General features: G+C 35.7%; 1 protein-coding gene across 1 annotated transcript in view; it reads right to left on the bottom strand.

The window, feature by feature from the left end:
• Positions 1-12,495, bottom strand: part of RAP1B (RAP1B, member of RAS oncogene family) — a 34,870-nt gene that overhangs the window by 7,145 nt on the left and 15,230 nt on the right. Inside the window, exons 2-6 of the mRNA XM_062492011.1 lie at positions 8,526-8,610; positions 7,089-7,157; positions 4,317-4,373; positions 3,077-3,217; positions 1,004-1,147 (exon numbers count right to left, since the gene is read on the bottom strand). Coding sequence (XP_062347995.1) covers positions 1,004-1,147; positions 3,077-3,217; positions 4,317-4,373; positions 7,089-7,157; positions 8,526-8,582 — 468 coding nt within the window. The 5' untranslated portion in view covers positions 8,583-8,610. The remainder of the gene's footprint in view (positions 1-1,003; positions 1,148-3,076; positions 3,218-4,316; positions 4,374-7,088; positions 7,158-8,525; positions 8,611-12,495) is intronic.

Here is a 12,495-nt window from a genome sequence, read left to right as displayed (position 1 = left end):
GAAAAATAAGGAAGCTCTCATGCTAAAGCCATCCTGGCATTTTCCTAAGCACTGGCTGCAGAGCAACTAAGGCTTACAGTATTTGCTGAAAGTTGCAGTTTATTGAATGTATGACTTTTATACAGTTACGGTGATTAATTCAAAATTTAAAAAAAGTCAACAGCTTCCAGAAAATTTCCAACTAATTAAACAAACATTACTTATTTTAAAAATCAGCTGTGTTAAAACAACCATATTGTTTCAATTACTTGCAAGTCTTGCACAAAAGCCCTTTCAACTTGACTGATGCTGCCAACAATGCTTTCCAGATGACCTAATGAACTGTAGGATTGATCATAAAATTCAAGCTGTTCAAGAAATGTAAATATTAACACAGCTTCTTTTTCTAAAATTTTTGTATCCCTTTCTTTATGCTGCCATGTCCCACTGGATAAAGAAGCATGCATTATGGCAAATCCCCAAAATGCATGCATTTGATTAATTGTCTATCTCTTGTTAAAAAAACAAGTAGATATATAGTAGAGAGGCTTTTGCATCCCTTCTACTTTACAGAAAGCTAATTTTAACTAAATTTTTAATAGTCTTTGTACTTACCATCTCAAATAGTGTTAACACCAAATAACTTAAACCAAATAGTTTTAGTGACTTAACTCCCTTAAAGGTCTTTAAAAACAGGTCTAGCAGTATAATCTCAATTGATGGAGATTATATCAACTAAGGAATGGAGCATGAGAGAAACATTTATCACAAATTCATACAAAGATAATTTGAAAATTACAGTAATTACACTAAAATCAATATAATTTGAAAAAAATCCCATGTCAAAGCTCAAGACAACCCTTAGCATAAACATCTCACAATAGCAGGGTACATTTTTGTCCATTATAGTGAATATTATTCATTATTTTGTTAGTTTTTTCCGTGACAAACATCAAATGGTTATCAGACAGTGTCCCATTCTTCTACCCTGATACTTCTCCCCACCACAGCTAATATGCCTTACCTCGTTAACATTTATCTTTGATTTTGCAGAAGACTCTAAGAATGCACAGTTATTCCATTGCCTTGCTAGGTTCTGACCTTGTTCCTTTCCCACAACTCTTTCATCTTCCAAGTCACACTTATTGCCAACCAGAATCATCGGCACCTAAAGAACAATTCAATGCCAGCAAAGAAAGAATTAAAATTTTATAATAGCACAGTGTAAATGCACACCTAAAAGCCACCTGATTCCTTAGAGGATCTGGATTTTCAGAATAATTAAGCTCTGGTATAACTGAAACTTAAGTTTACTGTTGTGTGATATTTCAATTTTCAAATGAAAGTGACTGCATTTTGGCTGGCTTTTGGCGGGCAATAGGGGGAATGGTCTGAGGATTCAGTACACTGCCAATTGAACAAATTTCATGGTTTTTTTAGATGACTTAATGGGATTTCATTTTTAGATGTTTGAGGCATCAAGAAGTCCACTGAAGAATTTACCAAAAAATTCTTACAAATTCCAAAATCCTGGAAACAGTGTCCTGTGCTGGGTACAATGAAGGATGCAAAAGCTCCTTTCACCATTCCTCTACTCTCAGCATATCACACAGTTCTTATTAGCAAGCTGCAGCATAGAGACAAAAGGAACATGCTATCTTACCAGCATTCCAACTACAGAAAATGGTGAACTGAACTTTGTAGCAAGAAAATGGTATAATTTATTTTTCCCCCCCTTCCTTTCCTTTACTAATTTAAGAACACAGCTGAAGTCCTCACAGATTCAAGTGATGAAAAAAAGTTTATGATATTTTGACCATTTAATTTCCTCCCGCCAAGAAAGCAAGTCATGCCTAGACTTTGGCATAAGAAAAGCTTTTTCTGTGAATTCTGATGGAAACTAAAGTTGCAATTAAAGATTATCTTTCCCCTGATACTATGGAATGCCTTTCAGGACTGAAGGGTGTCTTCTAAAAATACGATTCTAAGGAAATAGCTCCAAAATGACCCTAATCAGTGCAAGTATAACACAAAAGGTAAGATTTTAAACATCATCATATTTATCTTGATTTTATTGTACAAAACTAATTTTATGGTAAACAAGGCTATAACTTGGTAGGTTGTGGGTGGGAAAGGTCCACGCCACTTAAATATTAACCTTTTGAAATACATTTGTGACAATGGGTAATAAATTGCTTCAAGAAGAAATCCGCTGAACATAGGCAAGTGCTTATGGTCAAGGAAGTGCGAGGTGGTTTGTATTAAAAGAAGTCTTAATACACTTCCCTGAAACTGAAATGGTTAATATATTCTGTGTCTGCTGACAGCAGAAGCATATGCAGATGAATGCAGTAAGGAAGGTATCAAAGTTATCAAGCTTTGCATAAACACAGTTTAAGTGAGATGATCACGCTTAAAAACTGTTCATTGCTTATTTTTTTTCTTCATGAAGGTAGGTTTTTTCTGCCTGAAGGTTACAAGCTACAAGGCATTTCTGTTAAAAACACACTCTTACTGCTGATTTCATATTTGAAATATTTCTTTCCTTTATTAGGGGACCAAGCATTCACTTCCTCCAACTGCTGTAAGGTTCTTTTCATCATTAATAAAATATGTTTTAGCCTCACTTTATAGCTTTAATAATGCTAAGAGATGCATAATAGAAATTGTGTGGAAATAAGATAACTGAACTTAACTGTAAGCAGACAAAATGTAAAAGCTACATAATGTGCAAGTTTAAAGGTTACAACTTAAAATTTTATGCTTTTAAAATATCATAAATAATAGGGATATTGAGCAGAAAGTTTCACTGATAATAATTAAGGCAAAAATAGTTGTTTATAAATTTTTGTTGCAGTCTAATGAATAAGGTTATATGAGGTTTCAATTAAGATATTTTAAAGAAATAGATTAAACAATTCTCCATATAATACATGACAAGTTGCATTTCTCCAGTTTACCTTAAGAGTTGCATTTCTGTACTATGCATCTACTAGTTCATACATCTTAACTTAAAACTTGGAGACCACCTGACCATGTTGTACACTGCAACATGCTAATGAAAACTTTAAGTATTAGGAATTTTTGGAGATCTTACATCATCAGTGTCTTTGACTCGAAGAATCTGTTCTCTTAGATCCTGTAAATCATTAAATGTGGACTGAGCTGTGATGGAATATACTAATGCAAAACCTTGTCCATTTTTCATGTACAGATCTCTCATTGCTGTAAACTGTTCCTGTAATTAAAAAAAAAAAATACAGATGTTGCATTCAATTTGCATTTTACTTGCACAAACTGCTAGAAACTTTAGGTCTAGTTTAGAGAAACTAGAGTAATTTCACAGAAGAGAAGTACAGTAGAAGGTATACTGTAATCTGTAGATTACAGAAGCTAAACTCCTCCTGAATCTCTCCTAACACACCAACATTTTCTCCATATCCTGATAGTTCCTTAAAATGGAGGTAAATAAGTAAATAAAGTAAATAAGTAAATAAAGTAAATTCATCCCTTTTCAACCAATTTTGTCATCTAGGCAATTTCCTACGATAAATTCTACATTAATCTTCAAGGAGATGGACTAGAGGATGGAGACACTCAATAGACTTGTCACATTTCCATGACTTCAGTGACAACTGGTATTGCATATAAAGACTCGTTGGTGCACTCTTACCAGTACAACTGTAGGATGGCATGTGCCTCTCGCATTGGTGACTTGGCTATCTGGGGCCTGATCAATCACTCCCTGTCCCTTGCTGTATGTCAGATGAAAAGTGCAATTTATTTCTAGATAACAGCCACTCCATCTTCCTGTATATTTACAGAGTATTAATCTAATAGGGAATTTAAATAAGTTATTATTGGACCAGATTACCGCCACACTTCAGAGAACACATGTTAAACTCCAAGATTCTTTTAAACTTACTGGAATCAATAAAGGAAATTACTGGTTTCAGTAATTTTGGAACTTGTCAGAGAAAAACCTGACCAAAGGGTCAGCATAACCCTTGTGCTTTGAGCTCCTATAAGCTGATGAAAGCAACACTATTTTTATCCCAATGTCACAGTACATCTCACACACAAAAAGGACATGAGAAGAAAGCACGTATTCTCTACAGTAACACAAATCAAATCTCAGTGGCCAGTGGGTCCTGATTTTTTTCTGGGCAACAAACTTAAAACAAGAGCACAATCTCTTTTTAAATGCTCTATTTCTTTCCTGTTACAGAATATGAGCTCATGGGAAACTTTCAATTAATTTTATGCTGCAATACTCAAGTGTTTTGGTTTTTTTTAAATACGCTGTATATCACTATTTAGAAAAGTTTTTTACTTACCGTTCCTGCAGTATCTAAGATTTCAAGCATACACTGTTGTGCATCTACTTCAACTTGCTGTCAAGAGAGAAAGATAGGGTTATAATTTTTCCCCTTGCAACTCTCCTCTCCAAAGACATCAGAAATGGTGTGATTTTTTTATAAGCAAATTCATAATGCATAAAGCAATGTAATGACTTAAGAAGATTGTATGGATATACACTTTGAAAACAGCAGGAAGAAGCCTTTCAAAGAGTCCCAGTGACATTTTCAAATGCAGTGTCAGCAGCCAAGTACCATTTTGCAAAGTGATTAGGGATTTTTGATTATTTAAAAGGAGGCTGCTAAATTTGTAATGATGGTTATCAGCAACTAGCACAACTAATTTCCACTTGTTTTAGGGATCATCACATATTGAAAGAGAAGTACAAATGAAATAGAGAAAACTAGATTGGCATACTAAGGCTCATTTAATAAGTAATTTACATCTACAAGAGAGTAAGAAGTACACAGCAAATGATTAAACAGCCGCCACTGAAAGTCATTCCCCAAAACAAGCCTTTAGGAACACTAATTAGAAAAACTGACCCAGCTTAGAAAAGTCTGCAAAAAACAGAAGGTTTAAGAAGACTGAACAATTTCTGTATTCATTCCAGAGTTCTTCTATCTAGTGGAAGTACCTTAAGGAAGGGCCCTGAGGGTTTCAAAGGACATGGAAGGACAGAGGACATGCCCTCAAGGTGACAGCCCAAATTTAAACTTTCTTTTTCCTTCAAACTATTGACAAACTTCCCTCATTTCCATTTGCACGTGAAATTCCTAATTAACAGATTACCTCTTCTCCATTTATGCACTGTCACTAGTTTAATTTGCAGCTTTTCTTCTATAACTAGAATTGAGCTGGGGACAGGGAAGGGAAGTATTTCCCCTCCTCTCACACCTCTCCCATGTCTCCTATGGATTGTGATTCCTTAAAAATAATCACTACTTTAACATGCATTGTTGCTGAAGTTATTCAGCTAGTTAAGCAGCATTTATTCACTTTATGAAGAAATATTTACGGAGTAAACCAAGGCTTAAGGTTTCAAGACTTCAAGCTCAATTATTTAGACAAACAAGTCACATCCTCTCAATTTTAAATAGTATAAAATTACATTAACATAAATAACATAGAATTTCAACTGACAAACCAATATATTTTGAAGTCAAGAAGCAAGTTAGAATTGTAACTAACAGTGAGAAGGTGAAAATGACTACATAAAGTGTTGTCCAGACTTTTGCAAGACTTGAACAATCTGGCTGATTTGAAAAGAAGGATACCCACAATTATTACCAGTTATTTCAGGAACAAACCTGAAAGGAATATTATAAATCTTTATTAGGAGCAACAACAAAATAATGTAGTTAGCAAGCGGCAAAATTTCTTAAGATGTCATTACTATTTAGGCTCCATGAAAGCAGTCTTTGGAAAAATTCACCCAACAAGCATGATTCTACTATGGCCTAAAAAATGCAAATATATAACAAAGGAAACACTTCACTTTAGATCACCCTGTGAATGTTTTTTGGAGTCATTTACTGGGCCTGACCCAGCAAACTCCTGCATCAAACACTGAGACATGGTGAAAAATTCCTGCTTTTCTAATATAGACGTAGTCAACATAGAATTTGATTCTCCTATTGTGTGTTTAGTAAGAGCTCTAGCTTTGACTGAAAGTGCACATACCTAAGACAGACTTGGGTTTTTCCAACATACAGTTTATATGAGGTCAAAGAAAAGAGGTATGAAATTATTATTTTGCTCTCACTAATTCCTCCTCTGTTCAGAAGAGATTCTGGTGACTATAGGCTGCAACAGTTCATAATGCACCACCTGGGTTCCAATACATATGTAGCTCAGTGCTGAAAGAGGAGTTAGCCCATTCCCAGCTAGGGTTTGTGCATTTTGCTTCCCTTGTACAGACACCAACATTTTTGTGACCACATGATGAGCAACATCAGAGTACCAATGTATAGGAAAGTAATTGAGCTAAAAAAGACAGAAAGATTAAGAAACTGACACAGCCAAGAACTTATCTCTTGCATCAAATGGTTAATGGTAGAAGCTAGGATATAAATTATCTTAGTCTGGAATCTTAATCCTGGTCTCAGGTGAAACTGAAGAGTGAGCAATATGGAGATTCAAGATGATGGAAACAGAATTAGACCTTTCAGCCTGTCATGCTGAAGACAGGAAGAAACTAACAGGCCACTTGCTGTAAATGCTTGTTCATTTATGACAGGTTTATGTTAACTTATTAATAAAACAACAACCCATCTAATGGAAGTATATCTAGCTATCATTTAAATTCTTATGGGTACAGTATGACAGATGCCTCCAGTGTTCTAAGGGTGTGAAGTTGTTTTCAGCTATTTTCTAGCAGCAAAACAGCTTAGTAGCTCCAAGTCCAAATCTACCTGCAAATAGTAGCACACAAACAAACTAATAATAAATATTATAAAACTGAAAAGTGGTAATGTTTTTTGCATTTTTTTTTCAATCCATATTCCCAACTCTGACAATAAAATAACTATTTTTTACTGACTAGCTAACAAGGTATTATGCTTAAATGTTAAAAAGTTAGTCTTGAATTATTCCTTTTAAACAAACTTTAGGAAAACATTTATATTTCAAACTTGCTATCTGGTTTAATATGGCATTACAAGGCATATCCATTTTCAAGCACTAACTCAAATATTTGACAATATATATTACAGCTTTGTTTCTGTAACACTAGAGTCTTTTGTATATACCTTTCTGTAGGAATCTTCTATCGTAGGATCGTATTTTTCAACAAATATTCCTTGAACAAACTGCACAGTCTGCAACACAAAAGTTTTTGTTAGATCCTCTTGCATAGCAACATTTTGTAAACATTGTACACAAATCACTGTTTTAGGTATATACTATGTTATCCATAGCATTTTTAAAGCAAATCAAATGACTCTGATAATAATTTTAAGAAACTACAGCAAATTAGACGTGCATGCCTATTAAACTATTTAACCATTAGATGAAGCAATGCTACACTTTCCTTTATCCACTGTCACATGGAGGGCAAGAAGTAAAGCATGCATTGATTTAAGGTTTGCCTAACTCTTAGGATCAGAATTAGTTTCTAGTTGACCAGGATACAATACAGCTGTACAGCTTCTACACCTGTATTTAGAACTACATCTTCTGCTACCTATCTGCCGGCACAGAAATTAGTCAAAAAACAACTGCCAGTTTTAACTACACTCAGTAGGCTGTTCCTGTGTACTTAGCACAAAGGATGTTTTTAACACAACTCAAATGGAACTTAAGACACAATGGTCAAGTCAGAGCAGGCACATTCAAAACCAGAAATGCTGCAGTGAGATAAAGAATTCAGAAGTGAACAAAAATCTTCTTTCACAATCCAACACGATTTGTCATTTAAGTTTTTCATTATGAACCACTGTGTTAGAGAATACTTCTTACTCAACAGAGTGGGTAATCTCTGGAGCTTTCTTTACAGTAAGGTACACAATTACATGGAAAGATGCAAAGTTCTTAGGTGGGCTAAGAACATAGTATTTTGTGAATTTTTTTCAATTCTACTCTTGGTCAGACTAAACCATTCTGTAATCATTTAATTGTAAATAAAAGAACTCATGCATTTTAATAATCTACCTGTCACAGTTATACACCTACTCTCATAGAAAGGATACAGCAAACACATTAAACTTCCCACCAACAGGCAAATCTGTATTTCTATCTGCATAAAACTACTAGTGCTAAAGACACTGCTATCAAACATTAAGCAAATAGCAGCCTGAAGACCTTTCTAGAGACAGGATTTACAGGGGCAAGCTAGTTCATATTCTTTGAGAGATTCACAAAGGAGCCTGATTTCCCACAGACTGATAGCTGGTTTATCTGTCAAAGCCAGACACCCCCATAATGCTGCAGCTCTGCACTTCACTGCATGAGACTGATCAAGCACCATCAAGCAAACCCATAAGAAAACAGCAGCGTGTGAGAATGCACCAATGGATGCAGATGCACCCAGTAAAGGATCTACCTACTAGCCATAACTGGGCATTACTAACACCCATATTTATTAGTGCACACTTACATAAAGAATCTCTCCTTTAGGAGACAGTGTATTAGAGAAAAAAAAATACAATAAACTTAGAAAAAATGTACTTGAACTGCCTCATACTTACCAGAGCAGACTTTCCAACACCTCCAGAACCAAGAACCACTAGCTTGTATTCACGCATGATGCAAGAGATAAATCACCCTCAATACCTAAAACACATGAAACAACAGACTGATTAAAACTTAATCTATATGCAGGAAGTATAATAATGACTCCACAAACCAGTTCACTAAGCAGGGTTTGATAAAAATTCCTTAGTTAACTTCTTTAATACAGCAGATATTTTCTAACCATCAACTCTTAATGCAGCTATAATAAAATACTGCAAAACATCAGATATAGCATTTGCTCTACCTCATTACTGGTTCTCCCATAAATATTGACTAAACCCTACTATACTAAAGCTAACAGCTCCTATTCATAAAAAGTAATTATCTAAAAGGAGATAGCATGTATTGTATCATTCTGAAACACTTAAGCACTAAATAAAGAATCACAGAGACTTTTACCAAAAAAATTAAGTCTCCTCTTCCCAGCAAACAAATACTTCTTAAAAAGAACAGCAGGACCCCAGAAATCATTTTTCAAAAAAAATCCCTTCCTTAGTCTGAAAACTGTTTAATGTTCCACTAGATCTATTATGACTCATTTAATGAACAAATGGAAGCAACTAAAATAGTATTTTGAGACTGTACCTCTTCTACAAGCTAGATCTGCTTCTCTATTCTACACTAGTTATTGTGGCTACCAACAGCAAACTATGAGATCTGCTTGCTCATCTTTGTTGGAAACTGACTCATCAAACCAAAACAAGGCCACAGATTTTGGGACATGTCTTTGGGTCATACTGCTCAAAAACCCCACACCCCCTTCTCACAGTTCTGCTGGCAACTGAGCTAGCAGGACTATTACTGCTTCCCCAAGAAGAAGTTCTCAGTTCCTTTTCTGCAGGGACTCTAGCACTAGGCAGATTGAGTTACCCTTTTTCTCCCCTCTCCACCCTCAAAGAAAGATGAAACCCTCCCCAAGTAATAAATAATCTACAGGCCAGGGAAAAGGGAAAGTGCAAGGATCCAACACAGGTGCTTATAAAAGGTTAAGCAGGGAGTAAAAGGAAAGTAAGGTAAGAAAGACCCTTCTTACCAGCAGTAATTTGACAGCATCTCTGAAGCCTCAAACACCATCTGTTAGGTGTTGAGCACAAAATGCTAAGATGATTTATGCAGAAATTAAACCACCATGGTACAGTCCCGCCTTTACCATCACTGATTAAATCTAGCGATTGTCAGAAGACAGAAATCAAGAGACCAGGTCCTATGTCTTCTTGCAAATGCATAATATTTCAATTTATCTAAACTGTCCCTCACAAAAGGAACACTAAGAGAAAGCCTTAAGAAAATAATTGATGAGATGTCCAGCAAGAGATGACTCCACAGGCTTCCATTACCAATATATTTTGAGACTAGTGATTTTCTCACCTCATAGGATATCTTTTCACTCCTGACTTAAAACCTCTTTCCTTCCCTACAAAATTTTTGCAAACATAGATCATGAGAACTATTCACACTGCAAGTTTTATCTATTTGGCACCACTGTAAATGTTGTTAGATCCACAAATCTGTAAATTGTCTAGTCTTTCTATAAACAGGATTTTTTCTAACTGTCCTAAAAGGCACCTCTCAAACTCATGACAAGGTACTACATTACTGTCATTTCTTTAAAACAAACATTCAGTTATCATTTTATTTTTAAAAGGGTATCACTAGAACAACATAAACATAGTGGATGTAGTGGAAATCCCAGTACAGTAATCTGGGTGAACTGCAGCAATTTCACTGTCTTTACAAGAGAAGTTTAAGCTAAATTTTCCAGTCCTCAGACTGAAGTTAGCAACTAAATATGGAGATATCAATTATGAAGGCTGACAGTAGTTTCAAAGTAACAGAACTTCAGCAGCAGGTACCACATACCTGTTTTAAGTTATTTCTGACTTATTCAATTATCTACAATTCCAAAGAAAATTCCAAATCCTGAAATAAACTAACTTGGTTTTAGTGAGAGACTGCCAGTTTCATTTTTGGCTCTGGAACAGCAATTCAGGAATTTCATGCCAGCTGAAGTTTCTTTCAGCATCCAGATCTGGAAGTTCAACCCTAAATATCCAATCACTCTACAACATTCTGGAGCTGATTTTCCTACTTTAAGTGGTGGCACACAATTAAAGCATATATATATATACATATATACACACAGTATTACAGCTTGGTTAGGCAATCTTCTTCATCAGTGACCACCTAAGCAAAAATGCTTTTTAAGATCTTTGAGGACAAAGCCAGATTACAGTAGAGGTTAAACATTTCTCCGAAATGTTTAACATTGTCCATTGCCAAACTCAGGCAATGGACAATACAAGTACTAACTTCTTTCACCATTACATATTTTTGTCATTTGTACAGTTACTCTAACTCATCAAGAACACAGAGTAATGCTTTATATATGCACACACGCATATAGCATAGAGGTATCTTGGCATCCCTGTACTGATGTTATCATCTGGCCATTACACCTTGGAATGGAACACAAGCAAATGTGTCCTCTAAAACACTTTTAAGAAAGTTAACCTGGACATCCCTAACACAGCAGACAGCAGAAGCACCATCCACAGTCTTCTGCCACTTACATCTACCACCCCACTGCCTTTGAGCAATAGTACTCATGTCACTTCACCTTTCTCTTACTGTTTTGTAAGAGAAAAGAAAACCTCAACTCCTAGCTAAAAGGGCTTTCCTGAGAAAATTTTCCTGCTTTGCCTCCTCATCCATGAAACCATTGGATCATGGAGGACACTGCCATCTGCTACACTATTTGACATTGCTAAAGCCTAGCACACACTTTTTCACTGACCAGTATGCCTGATAGCTGCAAGCATGCCTCAGACTGAGCTTTGGCTCTGATCTGTCCTGAGCTTGACTTTCCAGTGATTCCCAGATAACCTGGCCTGGCTCTGCTCTTGATCAAACCTATTTTTCCGTATCAGATCTTGTAGAAAATGCTTGCATCTCAATCACACTCTTACTTTATTTTTCAGTTGACACAATGCTTGACTCTGGAACTAATAATGTATCCAGATTTCATCTAGTGCCAACATAATTTCCTTTTTATTCATTAATGACAAGGGAGTGGGAGAAAAGGCAGAAGACAAAGTCTATAAGAGGAGGTGTTATGCCATAACACACTGTACCTGGCTGGCATTTCTAAAATAAGTTAGGGTCAAGTCCAACAACAGTATCTGTCTGTAGTCCCCCTATCACTTCAGGGACACAAAATGAGTATACTTGAACAGGCACAACAGAAATGAAGATACTAAAATATGCGAGCAAAAGATAAGCAAGACATTCCCAAATTTATTGGACACTTGGGAAATATCTACCTAACTACCCAACAATTACATACAAGTAAATTTAAACTTAATCCTAGTGAATATACCAAGCAACTTATTTGAATCCCCCTTTTCATTTAAAGTAGTTTATTTTAAGGAGGAATTTTGCTTTAAACATTCTCTACCTATAAGGTGACTGATCTGCAAAAAGTGGGCACAATGCCAACTTTCCTTTCTTTTTTTATTTCTCCATTCCCCTATCTTTAGGCAGGAAAATACTGTCAACTACGGCCCATATGCAGAGACTAAAGTGGAAGAAGATAGGAAGCATGCAAAAAAATAAGACTTCTTTTTTCCATTTCAGTTGGAGCAGGCACTGCCTTTTAACAGCTGAGTCTTTATATGCACAGATATATCTGAAATAACTGAACTGTAGAGACACCTAATGTAATATTTAGCTAGAAAAAATGAGGGAAGCTACTCTTTAAAAAACAGCACTATCACAAACTTGATTCTAATGCTGTCTCAACTACACAATCTCTCAAAAGTACAGAGCTCAATTCTAGATTGCCTCCATTGCACTCCACTGCCAGTGACACCCCAGGAACTGCCTTACACACTTCTCAAGATGCAACTGTCCATAAGATCACCACGT

The sequence above is a fragment of the Cinclus cinclus genome, chromosome 4, assembly GCF_963662255.1.
Source record: "Cinclus cinclus chromosome 4, bCinCin1.1, whole genome shotgun sequence".
Taxonomy (NCBI): Eukaryota; Metazoa; Chordata; class Aves; order Passeriformes; family Cinclidae; genus Cinclus; species Cinclus cinclus.
The sequence above is the reverse complement of the archived record's forward strand: the minus strand, read 5'-3'. Positions and strand labels throughout refer to the sequence as shown.